We start from the raw sequence: 17,512 nt of genomic DNA, 5'->3' as shown, positions 1-17,512 counted from the left end.
TGTATTTTGGAATATTACAAGTGACATCGGAAGACCTCCGCAATTCTTAATTTTCGAAGCGATAAGGAGGGGTCTCTCTCAGTTCCAGGATATATTCAAGCGCAAATGAGTTTATTTTTATTATTTTATTTTATTTTATTTTATCAGATTCTGAATTCTTCCGACATTTTGGCTGGAGATAGTATATAGCGTTGGCTGCAGAATTCTGTAATCGACTACTAATCCATTTGTAAACTAACGGTACTCCATACGGTATTACGGTTACCAGTTGCTTAGCTGGAGCATTGAAACGGACTAACCGAATTCAGCCAAAGTGACGACGCTTTGACGCGTGCAGCTCTTATCGATAGTCCCGAAAAGGAAAGGCCCGCCCGCGAGCGTGTCCCAGTTGGCAGCTGAGTCAGCAGTCGAGATCCCCGTTGGAACTTGGTGGGCGTCTTGAGGTTTAACGTCACAAATGTTCTTTAATCCTCCCAAGACAGGTGGTGTACACCAGGACGCTGATTGCTTCGCGCTCTACCACCAGCGTCATCCATCATGGATCTCTCGAGACTTGCACGGCCGGCTATACTCTGTCAGTGCGCTCGATGCTCCAGCTCTTTAGCTGCACTGGAGAATGAGTGGGCAAAGCTGTCAAATTCATATGCGATAGCTGCTGGGTGGTTGAGTGTTGAGCTCCATCGGATCTCGATTTCCTCGGAGAAAAAGCAGATCCCCCAGTCCTCTGATTTGAGCTTGATTCGTGGTCGCATAATCCAGGAGATTGCCTGTAGGCTCTGTCAGCAGAAGTTAGGAGTTTTATGCGCACTAGACAGTGGGTGGGTAGTGACAACAGGGTATAATCTTTTGGGCAAATCTCAGCTAATGGTTCTTCAGCCCGAATATCTTTTGGAAAATGTCAAAGGTTTCCTTCAGGGGGATCGTCACTATGCGAACTGTGGAACCTTCTTTCAAGGACGGATTGATTGAAAGCCTTATTTTCCCTACCGCTAAGGAGCCCAGCGTAAGACCAGACGGAACACCTATCCAGCCCGGAGCATTAGTCCGAACTAGCTCTCATGAGATCAATAACTCTAATCCCTCTGTGGAACAACAAATACAACACCATGGACTCAGCCTCGATCATATCTCCAGCTCCGTGAGCAATCTCCATGACACCATGTTCGAGCTAAAGCAGGCGTTCACCACCCTCCGCATCGAGCTCAACAACCCGAATCGCATTCCGAATGAGATTGGGAATATGACTGGTGGAGAATTCAATATGCTGACAACTGTGCTAAAGGAGCTGAAACTAAAATCAGATGAGATGGAAAAACTGAAATTGGAGATCGAGGCGCTGAAGTTGCGTAATCGGGTTATGGAGGAACAGGCTGCGAAGCAAACTCTCCTTCCACCCATGCATCCAGAAGCCTTGCCAGAAGTTCGAACTCCAGGGCTACTTCAAGGAAGCAGGAAACGCCCTTTCCCCGACTATTTTCAGAGTGGCCGTAATGAACCCATTGCGGATTCTTTCGATGACGACGATGAAGACAGCATGGCGGACCTTTCCTTGGAAGATGCAATTGTACCCCCTATTAAGGTTCCTCTGAGGGACTCTATTGACGACTCCGCCCACGAGTTGACGTCATCAAAATCGTCCAGGCCCCAAAATGAGGTCGGACAGCCAGCACTCAATAGTTCCCTGGGCGACTATCGTGAGACCAACATGAATATCCATCGTCGAACTATTACAAAACGTCGCCGCCTTTCACATTCGGCAGATAGGCCCCCTTCCAGCGGAAATTCAGACTTTGAAAAGAAGAGGCCTGGCCGTCCACGCAAGTCCACGAGCAATGCCATAAACCCAGATCTTTCCCAGACTCCTAAGCCAAAACCTCTTAGTGTGCAAAATGGAAATTCTGGAAGCAACTCGCAACCCCCATCGGCAAACACAACCCCTACTGAAACTCGCAATTCGAGGGAAGCCAGGCCCACGCACTCTCGCACATTACGAAGTCGATCCAAACCACCATCTCTTAACTCAAGGATTAAAACGGGAGCAGCGGATACAGATAATGATATGCCGGTACAGGATGAAACACAGTTCGCAGGATCGAATAGACAGGATCATCCAAGCCGTCCCAACACAGTGCTAGACTCGACCGAAAATACCGACTCTGGGAAAGAAAACCCGCCGTTGGCTATGAACAGTGGGAATAAAAGTGATGTGGATGAGAAGCGTAAGGCACAAACTGCTGCAAGGGATATCATGGCGAAACTCGCCATGCAGCGGGAAGAGGCAATGGACACGGAAGAGTCTCGATAACATCTGCACATATATAAATTGCATTTCGTTTCAAAAATGTATTGTCTACATTTTGGAATACTTCCAATTCCAGAGTAAACGAGACTGGTTTATTCTTTCTTGTATTGTTCAATTTTATGGGTATTCCAAGGTAGTAGTCGTACCAAGGGGAAAAAAAAAATAAAATAAAAAAGAATAGCCCTCTCCAGTAATCAACTCCCAAATAAGGCACAGGGATGTTAGTTCAAGTTCATCATTAGATAGCCCAAGGTCATATCTAAGGCGGTATATGACAGACAGCCTCTATACATAGATCTATTTCACACACATAAATCCACAACCTTCCCTAGCACGCTCGCAAGCCCGTTTCAAGGCTTGTTCTTCAGTGTCTGTCCATTTAACAGTCAACTCATCCCACGGTTTACGGGACTGATATTCGTCACGGAAACTCTTATGCATCGTCTGTAACCGGCTGACTTCCCGTGGGTCCCCGGTCCCCGAGTACACCATGAAGAGTGTACAATCCGGAAGCGCATCGTAGACTTCCTTGATATGCCGAACAGTTCGCGCAACGACCTCGGATAGCAGCTTCTCAGTGTCCGGGCCGGTTGCATCCGTGGAGTTTGGTTCTTCTCCCGGAGGGCCTGCAGCAGCAGCAGCAGCAGCAGCAGCAGCAGCAGCAGCAGCGGGAGGAGGGACAGCTGTAGACTCGTTGGCATTCTTGGGGTCTGGAATCCGGTTGCACCAGCCACGGTGGACTTCGAGTTCTCGCATGCGAGCCCAGGTGAAGTCTACCCCGCCGCCGGGGATAGATGGATTGCTCTCGTCACCGTTCACGACGGAGGATACGCCCTTCACCACGGCGGCGTCGTCATTACATCCGATTGCGACGGTTGCTTGTGCGCCCAGGCCGCGTAGCGGGTTGCCCCAGTCGACCACTGCTCCGGTGCGGCCGGTGGAGGTAAATACGGACCGTCCTGCGGGGTTGGACCGCGCGAGTCGTTTGAAAATGCTTTCGTTGGAGGCATCGCTGGTGCCCCATTGTTCGCCCTTTTCGCATTTCTGTTTCACAAGCTCGAGAACGGCGCGGGCGTCCTCGATCGAGTCATGGCCGGACATGCCGTTTTGGATGGCCTTGCCGAGATATTTTTGCGTGAGCCATTTGAGGCTGGCTTTGAGCGGGGGGCCGCGGGGGTGGGGATAGATAAACGTAGTGTCGACGATGAATGGATGTGTCAGTTTGAGTGCATTCAGGTCGGAGTTGAGGGAGTGGCCGACTAGAATCGCGCGTGGGGTGATAAGGGTAAGGAGCTTCTGCTGAATATCGGCGAGGGTGGTTGTAACAGGGTCTAGCATTTCCTGCGTGATGCCGGAGAATCTAGTGAGGTAGTCGATTACTGGTCGATCGGGTTTTACAAGCTCATCAAGCACAACTTCGCCGTCCCAGCGGACTAAGCTAATGCGAGTGAGTTCGGATTGGCCACCTTCAGTGATGCACATCTCACAATCTAGGGCTAATACGTCGCGACCAGCCGTCATGCTTCCTTGTTGGATTTCAATTTCGGGTATGTTCCCAGACTCCAGGCTCTCTACTTGAGTATCTACCCAGCCGTCATCCGCGGCTTGGCCAGCCCGCTTGCGGCTCTCTGCCAGAGCCACCTTCTCACTCTCGGTGGGGAAAAAAGCCGGGTGCAGAGGGTAGTCGTTTTCTCGAAGGTCCTCGACAGAGCTCAGGAATTTGGTGATTGGGGTGCGCTTGGAGACGTAATTTTTATCCACCTTAGGGGGCTTAGGACCCTTAGATGACCCACCATTTTCTTTGCTCTTAGGTAAAGGAGACATGAGCAGAGCCTGCAAAGGTGAATGGATCTTATTGTACTTCGAATCCCCCGGAGCCCGGACCGGCCAGGCATGAGGGAACATATCGGCCAATGGCTGCAGGGATTCGGGAATCTCGTTGCGCGATAGTGGGCGAGGATTAAACCGAGGCGATCTATCTTCAAGCGGAAGGCCTTCTTTCCACCGAGAGAAGTCCTCCCCCCTTGTATCCGTTTCTTTGTCGTTGGCTGGGATCTCCACGGGTCCTGTGTCCTCTGCTTGCGAGGCATCTAGCCGAACGGTTCCATCGAACATTCCCAATTCCAACCCAGGAACCATCAGCACAACCACTTTGCGAAAGTGACCTGAATGTTTTACGGAAATCCATCGCGGCGCGAGCCCGTCTGCGAAACAGTAAAGGAGTAGGTTTTGAAGGTCCGAGATGCGAATGCAGGACTGAAGTTGCCCTTCCACCCACGTGAGAACAGGATATTTGCCCTTTTCCCCATTCACGCGTGTCTTCTTTGAAGGTCGTCGCTCATTATCGTTGGTCGTGGGTTGGGTGTCCGCGCAGCCAGTGATTGGCAGGGCCGTGGGAGAGACAATACAGTCCCCTCCCGTTGGCGCGTTTGAATCCTGTAGCAGTGAAAGCGTCTGGCCTAAACCGAATCCTTGTGGATTGTCATCGTTCTTGACCGGGTCCTCGTAGTCAGAGTCGGGCTGCTTGCGCTTTTTCGCACGAGCCATATCTAGAACGCACCTCAATCGGGTGTAAAATACTTAGGGTTCAATCGCTTTGCAATAGTCCAATATAGCTCCCAAAGACCTCGGGCAAGCGAGTGCAAGTCTGGGGAAGAAGTCTGCCTATCCGAGAAAGATCGTGCAAGTCCGACGCAAAAGAATCTTCCAACACTCGAGATGCTCACGTGATGATAAAGCGGCGATCGTAGTGTATCAATACAGTAACAGGTCGTATGTAGTTTTATAGTACATTGGTTCACCTGCAGTCTCCCTGAATATCCCCTGCAATAGTTGCATCTATTAAACCAAAAACCCCCCAATATATACAGATTACAGAGTACTCAGATTTATCACGCAAGAAGCACAGGAATAATCTGGGCCAAGTGGTGACTGGGGTTAATCTTTTTCCGCCGGGCGTGAATTGCGTGACTTTAGGTTTTGAAAGATTGTAAGAACCATGTAATAAAAATACCAACAGGAATAGTTTGATCTGATAAGCGGCCGAAATTCGCCTTCGGTCACAATTCCCGAGGCGTCATTTCTTCTTCTTCTTCTTCTTCTTCTTTCCTCGTCTTCTAACTGACGATTTGTTCAAGACGCTTCATCAAAGTCAGCGCTTGGTTTATTAATTTACGTCGCTTCTTCCTCAGCTTGCTCACTTCTCTAATATCCTCTGCTTTTCTCTTCATTTCTTCCACCTATTACACGTTCGAATCGAACCCCGCTGTCCACCCGCCGCTGTGACTAAATCCCCCACCTTTTGCAAAAGGAAAGGGTAAAAAATTAGAAGAAAACCATCGCAAGATGTCGACTCTCCTCGAAATCACCTCAGAAGAGGCCTTCTCTGTCCACGTGAAATCTCTCCCCCCTTCAACCCTACTCGTCCTCTACTTTCACGCACCATGGGCCGCTCCCTGCAAGCAAATGCGCGATGTCCTCTCGGCCCTCGCATCGCAATACCCCGTCGTCTCCCCTCCTACCGTCTCATTTGTCAGCATTGACGCAGAAAACCTCGTGGATATCTCAGAAATGTATGACGTCTCCGTGGTACCCTTTGTTGTCTTTGTGCGAGACGGTAAGCAACTGGAATCGATCAGTGGAAGCTCGGCCGTTGAGGTGCGCGCCGCTGTGGAACGATATGCCGGTTTCGGAACAAGCGCTGGTCCCGACGGCGCAAATAAGCCTAACATCCCTGCGCCATTGACTGCTGTGCCCAGGGAAGATGCACCTACCACGGCTACCCAGGCTCCAGACACATCCAACGGAGTGAATTCCGCTGCCCCCGCGCTGACCCCGGAACAGACCAAGGAGGCGTTGTTCGCTCGTCTTGCGGAATTGGTTAAGGCTGCCCCCGTGATGCTGTTCATGAAGGGAACTCCTAGTGCTCCTCAGTGCGGGTTCAGTCGGCAGCTCGTGGCTATTCTGCGGGAGCGGAGTGTCAAGTACGGATTCTTCAATATTTTGGCGGATGAAGATGTGAGGCAGGGGTTGAAGGAGTTTGCAGACTGGCCGACTTTCCCACAGCTGTGGGTTGCCGGAGAGCTTGTAGGAGGCTTAGATATTGTATGTGACCTGGTCTTTCCCTTCACAGGCTGTTCTCTCATTTTCTTTTTACATCATGACAAACCCACGCTGATTATTACCAATGCAGGTCAAGGAAGAACTTGAGAACGATCCTGATTTCCTCAACAGTTTCTCTATCAACCAGGTGGCTGCTTAATGGGGGAAAACAAAAAAAAAAAAAAAAAAAAAAAAAAAAACCAAGGAAAACCAGATGGTCAAATTCATGGACTTCTCTCCGTCACTGTATCAGACTGTTTTACTGCTAGATTTACCTACCTCTTGATATCACCTCTTAACAACGACCCAAGTGTGAAGATTTCTCTTTCTATACCAATGGGTAAGTAATGTGATATACAAATGAATCAATATCAATATATATATATATATATATATATATTTATTTATTTATTTATGTATGTACAAAATACGAACATCAATATCTTCTGTACATGGATATATCTCACTGGAGTCGGACAGCAATAGCAGGCGATCAGCGATAAGTTTTCAAAAAAAAAAAAAAAAAAAAAATACATATCCAGTACTATTGTTTATTAGGATCTTCGAGCTCCGAAGAACCCAAATCCCCCGTCTTCCAAGTAGTCGGGTCTTGGGCACGCAGTGTGCGCCACCGGGAAATCACAGCATCCTCATCGACGTAGGTCCCCGCAAGCCAACGCTCGCCCTCGGCGGTATTGAACTGACGACGGGCATGAACGATGCGACGATTCTCGAAGATGACACATTCACCGGGCTTGAGTTTCAACTCGAAAATATTCTTCTCTTCCTCTAGGCGGTGGGCGAAACTTTTCAAGGCGGCTAACTTGGCCTTGATCTCTCCCGGGGATTTCCTCTTCAGGTATCCCAACGGGGCCTGGAAGGGCGGCGAGTAGTTGACATGCACAATGGGGCGTTTACCGTGGCGCAATTTTTGAGTTTCGAAAACGGGCCAGGAATTGGAGTAAGCATGGTCTTTGTGGAGATATTCGTAGTTCAGCCAAGTTTCGGCGAGCGTTTCATACTCTGTTCTGCTGCTGGTAAACATATCGTTTGCGACTTTGAAGGTATCCGCGAAGAGAGACTCTCCGCCCTCACACGAGTTCCGCAGACAGTGTAAAAGCTGAAACCCGGGGGGTTCATTCATGTACATGAGATCCATATGGAAGCCGAGGAATTGGCTGGTGTACGCGACATTCTTCGCCTCGGGAACCTTGCGGACATCCCACGATGATCCATAGAAGGTGTTGCGAATCGGACCCATCCGCTGGCCAATCTTCTCGACCATCTCCCGGGAGTCCGGGATATCTTTCACAAACAGAAGACCAACCCTGGCAAGCTCCCGCATTGCGCGCGCAAACGGCTTCCCGTCCTGCATGTACTCCTCAAAGGTGATCCAGTGCTGCTGCGCCTGCATTCTTTCCTTTCCCCAGAGTTGTCGGCCGCGATTGCTGAACCCATCCACGCGCCTGTGGTGCTCACTGGGAGTCAGCAGCTGGTCCAGCGTAAAGGTCGAGACATGATCGCGCCCCAAGTCGGGGATATCGTTGTCCCAGGTCACCTGGAGGGATTCGCCGTCCCATTTGAGTTCCCGGGCCCGGATAAAGGGGTCGATGTCCGAGGTACGGAAGTTCCGTTGCTTAGAGTGCACATCCACGCACTGGGGACACTTGCAGGCATCGCGCAAAACCGGGTATCGGATGACGCTGAATTTCGACCCTGTTGTTGTTACCCGCAGGGCGGTCTCCTCCATTCTGAAAGACGTCCATTCTCCAGCGGTCTTGGAAGACTCTGGTGTTTGGTTCCGGCTAGGGGGGTCTATTTCTGGGGTAACAGTGGTAGTGGCGGGTGTGTTGTGACCTGGGACGAAGGATTCCGGGCCAACCTGGGTTGAGTAACGGCGGCGATAGAGTAGCGATGGAAACGGCGTGACCAGCCTGCGGAGCTGGAAGGGAGCTCTCAGCAGGCGAGCCATTGCAGTTAAAAGTGCTAGGAGATAATAGAGAATTACTGAGGGATTGAAAGAGAAGGAAAGACAGGAAGAGCTGAAATAATGCGGGGGGAACAGCACTGCATCTCCGTTTCACCGAGGTTGGTTTATTAGCCTCTCTCTCTCTCTCTTCTAGTAAAGGAAATCTTCATTACATTAAAAGTCCTAGTGGTTAATTTGATTCACTACTAGATTCTAATTTGGATATTAACATCATCAAATAGATAATTCCCAGGCTTGCTATCCTCAACTCAAGGTTGCTCTCAAGCATGTGAACAGTGGTCAACATTCCTTCCTCTCTGGGGCCACACAGATTATCAATCATTTAACACTCAATTGAGATATTGGGCAATTGGGTTAAATTGAGTATAGTTAGATTGAGGTTATATATCCCAATACTTCTTGTACTTCTTGTACTTTTTGTACTTCTTGTACTTTTTGTACTTCTTGTACTTCTTGTACATAGTTACTGTCTCTTGTCCAGCTTAGTCATTGTTTCGTGTAATGACCATGTAATGACCGTGTAATATTACTGTCATGTAATTTCACCAACGTTTTTTTTTTCCCCCAAAAATAAAAATAATTATAGAAAAATCACTGGATAAGAATTTCTCTCTCTCTCTCTCTCTCTCTCTTTCTTTTTACTTCAGGTCATTCTATTTTCTTTCTTATTTCTTGACCTCACACACTCATTTTTATCAATACTAAGAAATCCGCTTAATGACCCCTGCATAATTAATCGCAATCACACATCGCAACCACTTCTTCCCCGATATCCTCCGATTTCTCGAAGCCTCCCCCTCCCTCTGTCACATGCATGTCGGCTGGGGGCGAGCATCTCACGGATGAAGTGAGTGTTAGGAGGATATAGATTGTCTCGTATGATCATCAGCTAATTGGAACCCAGGGCACACGGCGACAGGTCGTTCTCGCAGGCGGGATAGCGGGTCTTGTCTCACGGTACATTCCACCGACCTACGCATCCTTTTTCTCGTCGTCGCGAAGATACGAAATCATAACACTGACAACACATATGGATGGAATTGGAAAATAGATTTTGCATTGCACCTCTCGATGTCGTAAAAATCCGCCTGCAGCTGCAAGTCCACTCCCTCTCCGACCCTGCATCCCACCGCGATGTAAAGGGCCCGGTTTACAAGGGGACTCTGTCCACCATGAAAGCGATCCTCACAGAGGAGGGAATCACAGTACGTCTGTTTTTTATCTCCCCCCCCCCCTTCCAAAATCAACTAAGAGCTGAAAAAAAAAAAAAAAAAAAAAAAAAAGGGCCTGTGGAAAGGCAACGTTCCCGCCGAATTAATGTACGTCTGCTACGGCGCAATCCAATTCACCACCTACCGCACCGTCACGCAACTCCTGGCGCACCTCGATCCGCACCGTCTCCCACCCCCGATGGAATCCTTCATCGCGGGCGCCTTCGCCGGCGGCATCGCAACCGCATCCACATACCCGCTGGACCTGCTGCGCACGCGCTTCGCCGCACAACCGTCCGGCCCGCAACGCATCTACACCTCGCTGTTGGCCTCGATTCGAGACATCGCCGTGCATGAAGGCCGCGCCGGGTTTTTCCGCGGCTGCACCGCCGCAGTGGGCCAGATCGTCCCTTACATGGGTCTGTTCTTCGCCACGTACGAAAGCCTGCGACCGGCCCTGGGCCGAGTCCACGAGTACGATTCGGGGGGGCTTCTCCCGCTCGGGGCGAGCGATGCAGCGGCCGGGGTCATGGCTAGTGTCTTTGCGAAAACCGGCGTGTTTCCGTTGGATCTGGTCCGGAAGAGGTTGCAGGTTCAGGGCCCGACGCGGGCCCTGTACGTGCATCGCAATATTCCCGAGTCCCGGGGGGTGTTTATGACCATGGGGACGGTGCTCCAGACCCAGGGAGTCAGGGGGCTGTATCGCGGGTTGACGGTGAGTTTGCTCAAGGCTGCACCGGCGAGTGCGGTGACGATGTGGACGTACGAGCGAGTGTTGGGGTTATTAAGAGAATATGAGATTGGGGCTGGATAATTTGATGAACGAACAGGTCTCTCTCTCTCTCTCTCTCTCTCTCTCTCTCTCTCTCGTTTTTTTTTCTTGGTTTTTTTCCCCCAACTATATAGACTTTAGATATTGTAACTTTTTAGATTCCCAATATTGCTATACTATACTATACTGTTCTTCTTATCTTTCGGATCTTGCTGCATAGCCCGATATAAATCGAACGGCTCATCTACTATTAAATTCCCTTTTCTGATTTTATAGAGTATGGGGATATTATATCCATGGTTTAGTTTCGGAAATCTACCGAATGCGATCGGAAAATTAAGGACAGGATATCAAAGAACGCTACAAGTCCACAAAAAAAAAAAAAGAAAAGGAAAGAAAAAAAAAAAAGAGAGGGGTTGTCGCATAACAGCAGAAGAATGAGATACATTTAATTTTGACAAAGAGGCAGGACACAAAAGACAGAGGAGACATCAGATCAGGCATACCCAGAATCGAACCAACCAACACACACACACACACACACACAGAGTGACCAATTAGTATTCGCCCTCTTCAATGTCCGCCTCCAGGCCGTCGCTGGCAACCTCCTCATAGTCCTTCTCCAGAGCAGCCAAGTCCTCACGGGCTTCCGAGAACTCACCTTCCTCCATACCCTCGCCCACGTACCAGTGCACGAAAGCACGCTTGGAGTACATGAGATCGAACTTGTGATCGAGACGGCTCCAGGCTTCGGCAATGGCAGTGGTGTTGGAAAGCATGCTGACGGAGCGGTCCACGGGGGCCAGCTCGCTGTCGGGGACGCGGACGGGCTTTTGGTAGTTGATTCCGAGCTTGAATCCTGTCGGGCACCATTCGACCAGGTTGAAGGAAGCCTTGGCCTTGAGCGAGGCGATGGCCTGGGTGCAGTCACGGGGAACAACATCACCACGGTACAGTAGGGCAACAGCCATGTACTTGCCGTTGCGAGGATCGCAAACCACCATTTGGTTGTTGGGCTCAAAGCCTACATAATAATGGGTCAGGGACTGCAAGGAAGTTAGGTGAGAATTGGAGGGAAACATACACTGGAAGGTGAGGTCTTGGACCTTGAAGCTTTCGTGCGAGCTACGGTTGCTCGAAACCACGGGAGCGTACGAGATGAGAGGGTAGTGGATACGCGGGAAGGGCACCAAGTTGGTCTGGAACTCGTTCAGATCGACGTTCAAGGCACCGTCGAAGCGAAGACTGGAAGTGATGGAGCTGACCACCTGAGCAATCAGGCGGTTCAGGTGCTCGTAGCCGGGGCGGGGGATATCCAGGTTGCGACGGCAAATATCGTAAACGGCCTCGTTATCGACTAGGAAGGTACAATCAGAGTTTTCGATGGTGCTGTGAGTGGACAGAACGGCGTTATAGGGCTCGACCACGGCGGTCGACACACGGGGAGAGGGGTAGACCGAGAACTCGAGCTTAGACTTCTTGCCGTAGTCGGTGGACAGACGCTCCAGCAGAAGGGCACCGAAACCAGAGCCGGTACCACCACCGAACGAGTGGAAGACGAGGAAGCCCTGGAGAGAGTTGCAGTTGTCTAGGAGGAAGGAATTAGAGGGGTGTTGTTTTGACTGGATTGGATTTTATTATGGGATTGAAAAAAAAACTTACCGACAACACGACGAATACGGTCCACAGCATGGTCAACCAGCTCCTTTCCGATGGTGTAATGGCCACGAGCGTCTACCAGGTGTTAGTTCAGTCTCCCTGATCGGACGAAAGAAACGACGTAGTGCATACAGTTGTTGGCGGCATCCTCTTTTCCGCTGATCAGCATCTCCGGATGGAAGAGCTGACGGTAAGTTCCGGTACGGATCTCATCAATGGGCTGTAGGATGATCAGCAAAACAAGAACGATGGTGCACGTCGGCTTGGGGTTCGTACGGATGGGTCGAGATCGACGAAGATAGAGCGGGGAACATATTTGCCATTACCGGTCTCCGTGAAGAACGTCTCGAAGGAACCGCCCTGGTTGACGTCCTCGCCCTTTTCCGGATCAACACGGCCCTCTGGGGTAAGACCATGCTCCAGAAGATACCTAGGTAAAAATGCAAGCTTGATCAGGATGGTGTTGTGGTGGGACGATATCGGGGACAAGAAGCGGTGAAGAACTCACAGCTCCCAAGCACTGTTACCCAACTGGGTACCAGCCTGGCCGATGTGGATGTGACAAATCTAAAATGCGATGGCAGAAGATGTTAGAATGGGGATATGATTGATACGACCGGTAGGAGAAGTCCAGGTGCTCTGGAGGTTTGATGTTCAGAGAGGGGGGGGGGGGGGGTAGGTAGTGCGGGGGATACAGAAAGGTAAATAAAGCACAGGACGATCATACCTCGCCTCTCATTTTGAAGCTGGATGGGAAGGGTCCGACTGTCTAATGAAGACAATTCAGAAGGGAAGGAAGGAAGTGAAATAAGAGATGGAAAAGGAAGAGGAGAAGAAGAAGAGATGAAGAACGGGTGGTGGAAGAAGAAGAAGAAGAAGAAGAAGAAGAAGATACAAAGTACTGCAGCCGGAAAAAGGGTTCGTCCTGGCACTAGCCTCAGGCCCCAATGAGGCCCACTCCGCGACACGTACCTCTAAAGCCAGAAAATCCTGATTATAGATTTACCTTTAGGATCCTGAAGTGGCGTTTCTTGCTAGTTTTGATTGGCTTTGAAGTGGAATTCCGAAAGATTATAGTGGATGGAGATGTCTTGGAACTGGCCCGCTGGTTACCTTTGAATACAGACTCAGAGTACGACTTGTGATATGAAGAGAATTCAAGAGAATAGATCAAGAGAATAGATCAAGGATTTACTCTAAAGTATACTTGATATAGAGAATTAGATCTCAAGTATCTTTTTCTTTTTTCTCTGAATGATATCTCATCATCTACCCAGGTAAAACTACCTAGGTAACAAGCAACTTTGACTTCACTCGGTCTTTTCTGTCTCCACCAACTCGTCACTTTTCGCATTCGATCGGCGATCTCTCTTTCTCCTATCTATTCATATATTCCCATCTCTTCCTCTCCCTCTCTCTCTCTCTCTCTCTCTCTCTCTCTTTCCCCTTTCTCTCCATACTCACTTCCCTTTTCTATACTTTATATATATATATATACTTTATATCTTCAGATCTGGCCCCGTGCCACCATGTCCACCCCAGTCAACGACTTCCCCGCCCCAACATACGAGCACCCAAAGGAAACCACATCCGATGAAGATACCTACGTGCCCGACAGCTCCCGTATTCCGAATGAAAATCAGTCCTTTCTCCGCGTCGATACCTCCTATGAGGACCTCGGGAAATATCCTGCGCGTTCTCCCTCCGCCACTCGGGAGAAAGCGATGCGACTCGAGGATGATCTAATTGTGCTGGAAGCAGAGCGTGTGGCCTCCCGCTCCACTCACGATGACGAAAAGGAGAGTCGCAGCGAGAGTCACTCGTTGTCGAACTCTCGGACTCGACGAGCTCATGATATTGACGAGTTCGACGAGGCAACCAACCCTCTATATGAAAAGGCCGCCGTTTATAACCCTCCGGAAAATCCCACCACCAGTGTTGCGAGATTTATCAAGAAACTGCACGAATCAAGCTTTATTGTTCGTTATTTCACTTACATTGTGCCACTCGTCCTGCTCCTGCTGATCCCCCTCCTTGTCGGTGCATTGGCCTTTCCCGATGCCAGTGTGGGCGGTGTTAAATTACTCTGGTTCTCGGTCTGGCTGGAGATTGTCTGGTTGACTCTGTGGGCTGGTAGAGTATGTTCCCCCCACAGCGTCTGTCAATCAAGTGCATATCAAAACTAAATCCATCGTAACAGATCGTGGCGAAATGCCTCCCCACCCCCATTGGATTGATTTCCAGTATCTTCACCAACAACTCCAAGAAGTGGCGTGACGTCGCAAGGCAACTGGAACTACCGGCTACCTTGTTCTTCTGGTGGTTGGGTATCGAGATCTCCTTTCTGCCTACCATGAAGAATCACCATGTGGACGGCAACAGCGCCACTCGTGGCTGGGAGAGAACAATCAACAAGCTGATCATTTCAGTCTTCGTCTGGACCATTTTGAACCTGATCGAAAAATTCATCACCCAATTGATCGCCATGAGCTTCCACCGCCGTACCTACTCCGACCGCATCGAAATCAACAAGTTCCAGATCGGCAGTTTGACCAAGTTGTACGGCTTTTCGCGCTCCAAAATCACCGAAACGGACGATGCCTTTGAAGAAAAGAATCACAAGAGGGCCAGCGGCACCAAGACTCCCTTGCACTACGCCGGAAAGGCCCAGCGGGTGGCAAAGGGCGCACTGAACAAGGTGGGCGATGTGGCTGGTGTCGTGGCCGCCGACTTCACCGGCCGGAAGATCAACAATAGTAACCACCCACATCAAGTCGTTTTGACCCTTCTCAGGACTACCTCGGGTTGTCAGGTTTTGGCCCGTCGACTCTACCGAACCTTTGTGCGCGACGGGTTCGACACGATTTTCTCTGGCGACCTGAAGGAGGCCTTTGACGACAACGAAGAGGCCGACGCCGCCTTCACCATGTTTGACAAGGATATGAACGGGGATATCTCCATGGAGGAACTGGAAGCGGTCTGTGTGGAAATTGGTCGGGAACGCAAGGCCATTACTGCGTCTTTGAAGGACCTGGATTCCGTGGTCTCTCGTCTTGGCAACGTCTTTGAGTTCTTCGTCGCCATTATCACCATCATTGTCTTCCTAACCTTAATCTCGACCTCGGCGGCCGGTGTTCTTACCTCTGCCGGGTCTAGTATCCTTGCCTTGTCTTGGTTGTTCTCGGCCACTGCCCAGGAATTCCTCCAGTCTGTCATCTTCGTCTTCGTCAAGCATCCATTCGATGTGGGCGACCGGGTGACGATCTATGGTAACTCGGGTGATGCCGGTCGGGGCGATGACTATTATGTCAAACAGATTTCGCTCCTCTATACCGAGTTCAAGAAGATGCAAGGCCACATTGTCCAGGCCCCCAACAGCTATCTGAATACCTTATTCGTCCTCAACCAGCGGCGATCCGGGGCACTCGCAGAGGCCGTTCCCATCGTCATCAAATACGGCACCACTCTCGAACAGATGGATGCGCTTCGCCAACGCCTGGTCGAGTTTGTCCGCAGTGAACGCCGCGAATTTCAGTCGAATATCCTCACCGAACTGCGCGCAGTCACGGAAAACTTCTCCGTGACTCTCAATATTGTCTTCTTCTACAAGTCCAACTGGCAGAACGAGGGGCTGCGTCTTCAACGCCGCAACAAATTCATCTGTATGCTCATGATGGCTTTACAAGAGATCGGTATCGAGGGCCCTCGCATGAACCTCCAGGGCGCCAGTGTCGACATTCCCTTCCACCTTTCGGGCTACCCCCCACCATATCACCCACAGTCTGCATCGTCGGGCCACGACGGGGATCCTCAGACAGGCACCCCGATTGTCGACGAGCACCACCCCCACCCCCACCCCGAACATCTTGGAACTCGCCATCCGTCCATCCTGCGCAAGGGCATGAATACCGCGACCGCGCGTGCCCGTGGCGATTCGGTGCTTTCCCGAAAACACGTCGACTTCTCCCTCGGGATGCGCGATTTCTCCGCCGACGATATTATGGGCGATGTATTTGAAGCCCGCAGCCCCCGTGCCGAAACCATGGTGCGAAATGTGATCGCCGAGCGACGGATTCAGGAAGAGGAGGCCGAGCGCGAGAGCCTTGATTCTTCCCGACGCCGTTCCAACCTCAGCGTCCCACCACCCGGTGCCAGCGAGGGCCGTCGCTCCACCGAGTCCCAGGGGGGCCACAGCCTCTCCTCCTCAATCCATCGCAACCGATTCTTCCGCCATCGCACCAACAGCACCCACCGCCACGAAGACTTAATGGAGCAGGGACGGTTCGACCAGGGCTCGACATCAAGTCCAGCAGCACCCCCTATCCGTTCCGTCTCACCGACATCCCCGGGTGAAAAGAAAGAATAACCGATCTCCGCCATACGCGCCATAAAATCTATCCCCATGTCCTCTCTCTCCCACCCACATACACACACACACACACACACACATATATATATATATATATATTCTTTCCCTTCATTACATTGTACACATACACATATACACATACACATATACACACATATATATATATATATTCCGACCCTTTTAATCTCACGCCTCGATACTACGTTCCACATCAACATACCAAAAGGCGGCTTCTTGATTACTTCCCTGCGCCGCAAACGAACCCTTCTCTATCTGGCGGAACATGAACATCTTATTATATATCCTCTGCCACCCTAGCGCGCGTGCTCGTTCTTTAGCACACTGACCAACCCATCCATCTAAAAGCAAATTGAATCTCATCTTGGGTATATATATATATATATATATACATAGTACATAGAAGAATGGCCCTGAATTGTCTGTCTGATTTGTTCTTTTTGACTTCTTGTGTTCTTGTGATTTAATTAATGCCTTTGTATGCACACTCATCTTCCATAGAACGAGACAGACATCTACCAATTAAATTGACAGGGGTGGTTTACATTACATCCCTTGTTATCGCTGCTGAGTTTTATTATACCAGTAGGATATTTGGAAACTTGCCTGGCCACTACTTGAACCAGACACCACATTTTATATATATGTATACATATATATACATACGTAGACTACGCCTACAACAACTTGAATTACATTCAAGTTCGGAAAACTAAATCCGGTTCTGTTTCTGCGTCTGTTTCTCACGGCTTTGCTTGTTGGCACATCCTATAATTGTATCTCGTACATACACAGTCTTAAAGCGAAGCCAAGTAAGAGGTAAGTGGATGATAGAATAAACACAAAGGAAAGGAGGCAGAGAAGAAGAAGGGTGAGTCTCTTAAAGTAGAAATCCGAACTGGTAAATGAAAAAAGTGATAAGAGTATAAAAAAGGAAAAAAAGTAAAGGATTGAAATGCAAGTTATAACTCGAACAGCCTGGTTGAGTAGATATCACGCCAAACACCCGCTCAACCTTAACAAGACAAGCCACATCAATAGGTAAAATGGAAAAAAAAAAAAGAGAGAGAGAAGAGTAGCTATTTTGACA

General features: G+C 49.8%; 8 protein-coding genes across 8 annotated transcripts; 4 read left to right on the top strand and 4 right to left on the bottom strand.

Annotated features, from left to right (window-relative positions):
• Positions 1–537: 537 nt before the first annotated feature.
• P175DRAFT_0493815 (uncharacterized protein) lies at positions 538–2,305 on the top strand (the record flags this gene model as incomplete). The annotated part of the gene is made up of 2 exons (XM_040895987.1): positions 538–818; positions 877–2,305. 2 exons carry the CDS (start codon positions 538–540, stop codon positions 2,303–2,305), a joined length of 1,710 nt encoding a protein of 569 aa, XP_040751410.1.
• A 94-nt stretch (positions 2,306–2,399) lies between these two features.
• Positions 2,400–5,154, bottom strand: P175DRAFT_0502170 (RNA exonuclease). The gene has a single exon (XM_040897322.1). The coding sequence runs from the start codon at positions 4,847–4,849 to the stop codon at positions 2,600–2,602; it is 2,250 nt and encodes a 749-aa protein (XP_040751409.1). The 5' UTR covers positions 4,850–5,154; the 3' UTR covers positions 2,400–2,599.
• Positions 5,155–5,380: 226 nt separating this feature from the next.
• P175DRAFT_0502168 (glutaredoxin family protein) lies at positions 5,381–6,602 on the top strand. The gene is made up of 2 exons (XM_040897321.1): positions 5,381–6,406; positions 6,495–6,602. Exons 1-2 carry the CDS (start codon positions 5,648–5,650, stop codon positions 6,561–6,563), a joined length of 828 nt encoding a protein of 275 aa, XP_040751408.1. The 5' UTR covers positions 5,381–5,647; the 3' UTR covers positions 6,564–6,602.
• Positions 6,603–6,904: 302 nt separating this feature from the next.
• P175DRAFT_0502167 (putative Gamma-butyrobetaine hydroxylase subfamily) lies at positions 6,905–8,411 on the bottom strand. The gene has a single exon (XM_040897320.1). It carries the CDS (start codon positions 8,373–8,375, stop codon positions 6,948–6,950), a length of 1,428 nt encoding a protein of 475 aa, XP_040751407.1. The 5' UTR covers positions 8,376–8,411; the 3' UTR covers positions 6,905–6,947.
• A 618-nt stretch (positions 8,412–9,029) lies between these two features.
• Positions 9,030–10,495, top strand: P175DRAFT_0460297 (thiamine transporter TPC1). The gene is made up of 4 exons (XM_040894722.1): positions 9,030–9,240; positions 9,298–9,350; positions 9,445–9,598; positions 9,678–10,495. The coding sequence occupies exons 1-4, from the start codon at positions 9,208–9,210 to the stop codon at positions 10,416–10,418; spliced, it is 981 nt and encodes a 326-aa protein (XP_040751406.1). The 5' UTR covers positions 9,030–9,207; the 3' UTR covers positions 10,419–10,495.
• A 267-nt stretch (positions 10,496–10,762) lies between these two features.
• P175DRAFT_0502165 (tubulin alpha chain) lies at positions 10,763–12,785 on the bottom strand. Its single transcript, XM_040897319.1, has 7 exons — positions 12,763–12,785; positions 12,544–12,602; positions 12,312–12,465; positions 12,168–12,255; positions 12,039–12,110; positions 11,461–11,964; positions 10,763–11,400 (listed from the first exon to the last, which is right to left on the bottom strand). The coding sequence occupies exons 1-7, from the start codon at positions 12,772–12,774 to the stop codon at positions 10,934–10,936; spliced, it is 1,356 nt and encodes a 451-aa protein (XP_040751405.1). The 5' UTR covers positions 12,775–12,785; the 3' UTR covers positions 10,763–10,933.
• A 779-nt stretch (positions 12,786–13,564) lies between these two features.
• On the top strand, positions 13,565–16,401 carry P175DRAFT_0439770 (Mechanosensitive ion channel family; the record flags this gene model as incomplete). The annotated part of the gene is made up of 2 exons (XM_040893981.1): positions 13,565–14,173; positions 14,236–16,401. The coding sequence occupies 2 exons, from the start codon at positions 13,565–13,567 to the stop codon at positions 16,399–16,401; spliced, it is 2,775 nt and encodes a 924-aa protein (XP_040751404.1).
• Positions 16,402–16,495: 94 nt separating this feature from the next.
• P175DRAFT_0263292 (uncharacterized protein) lies at positions 16,496–17,034 on the bottom strand. The gene has a single exon (XM_040892729.1). It carries the CDS (start codon positions 16,912–16,914, stop codon positions 16,591–16,593), a length of 324 nt encoding a protein of 107 aa, XP_040751403.1. The 5' UTR covers positions 16,915–17,034; the 3' UTR covers positions 16,496–16,590.
• Between the last annotated feature and the right edge of the window lie 478 nt (positions 17,035–17,512).

The sequence above is a fragment of the Aspergillus ochraceoroseus genome, assembly GCF_002846915.1.
Source record: "Aspergillus ochraceoroseus IBT 24754 chromosome Unknown P175scaffold_5, whole genome shotgun sequence".
Classification (NCBI taxonomy): Eukaryota; Fungi; Ascomycota; class Eurotiomycetes; order Eurotiales; family Aspergillaceae; genus Aspergillus; species Aspergillus ochraceoroseus.
This window is presented reverse-complemented; position numbering and strand designations above follow the sequence as displayed.

Bases quoted from the DNA above. Each gene is read 5' to 3' on its own strand.
- P175DRAFT_0502170 (XM_040897322.1), bottom strand. From the start codon at position 4,849: ATGGCTCGTGCGAAAAAGCGCAAGCAGCCCGACTCTGACTACGAGGAC.
- P175DRAFT_0502165 (XM_040897319.1), bottom strand. The intron at 12,256-12,311 runs GTACGAACCCCA...ATCATCCTACAG, and splicing joins TCGTCGATCTCGACCCATCC to CCCATTGATGAGATCCGTAC. The intron at 11,401-11,460 runs GTATGTTTCCCT...ATTATTATGTAG, and splicing joins CCAAGACCTCACCTTCCAGT to GCTTTGAGCCCAACAACCAA.
- P175DRAFT_0502168 (XM_040897321.1), top strand. From the start codon at position 5,648: ATGTCGACTCTCCTCGAAATCACCTCAGAAGAGGCCTTCTCTGTCCAC. The intron at 6,407-6,494 runs GTATGTGACCTG...TTACCAATGCAG, and splicing joins TTGTAGGAGGCTTAGATATT to GTCAAGGAAGAACTTGAGAA.
- P175DRAFT_0460297 (XM_040894722.1), top strand. From the start codon at position 9,208: ATGTCGGCTGGGGGCGAGCATCTCACGGATGAA. The intron at 9,241-9,297 runs GTGAGTGTTAGG...ATTGGAACCCAG, and splicing joins GCGAGCATCTCACGGATGAA to GGCACACGGCGACAGGTCGT. The intron at 9,351-9,444 runs GTACATTCCACC...ATTGGAAAATAG, and splicing joins ATAGCGGGTCTTGTCTCACG to ATTTTGCATTGCACCTCTCG.
- P175DRAFT_0502167 (XM_040897320.1), bottom strand. From the start codon at position 8,375: ATGGCTCGCCTGCTGAGAGCTCCCTTCCAGCTCCGCAGGCTGGTCACG.
- P175DRAFT_0263292 (XM_040892729.1), bottom strand. From the start codon at position 16,914: ATGAGTGTGCATACAAAGGCATTAATTAAATCACAAGAACACAAGAAG.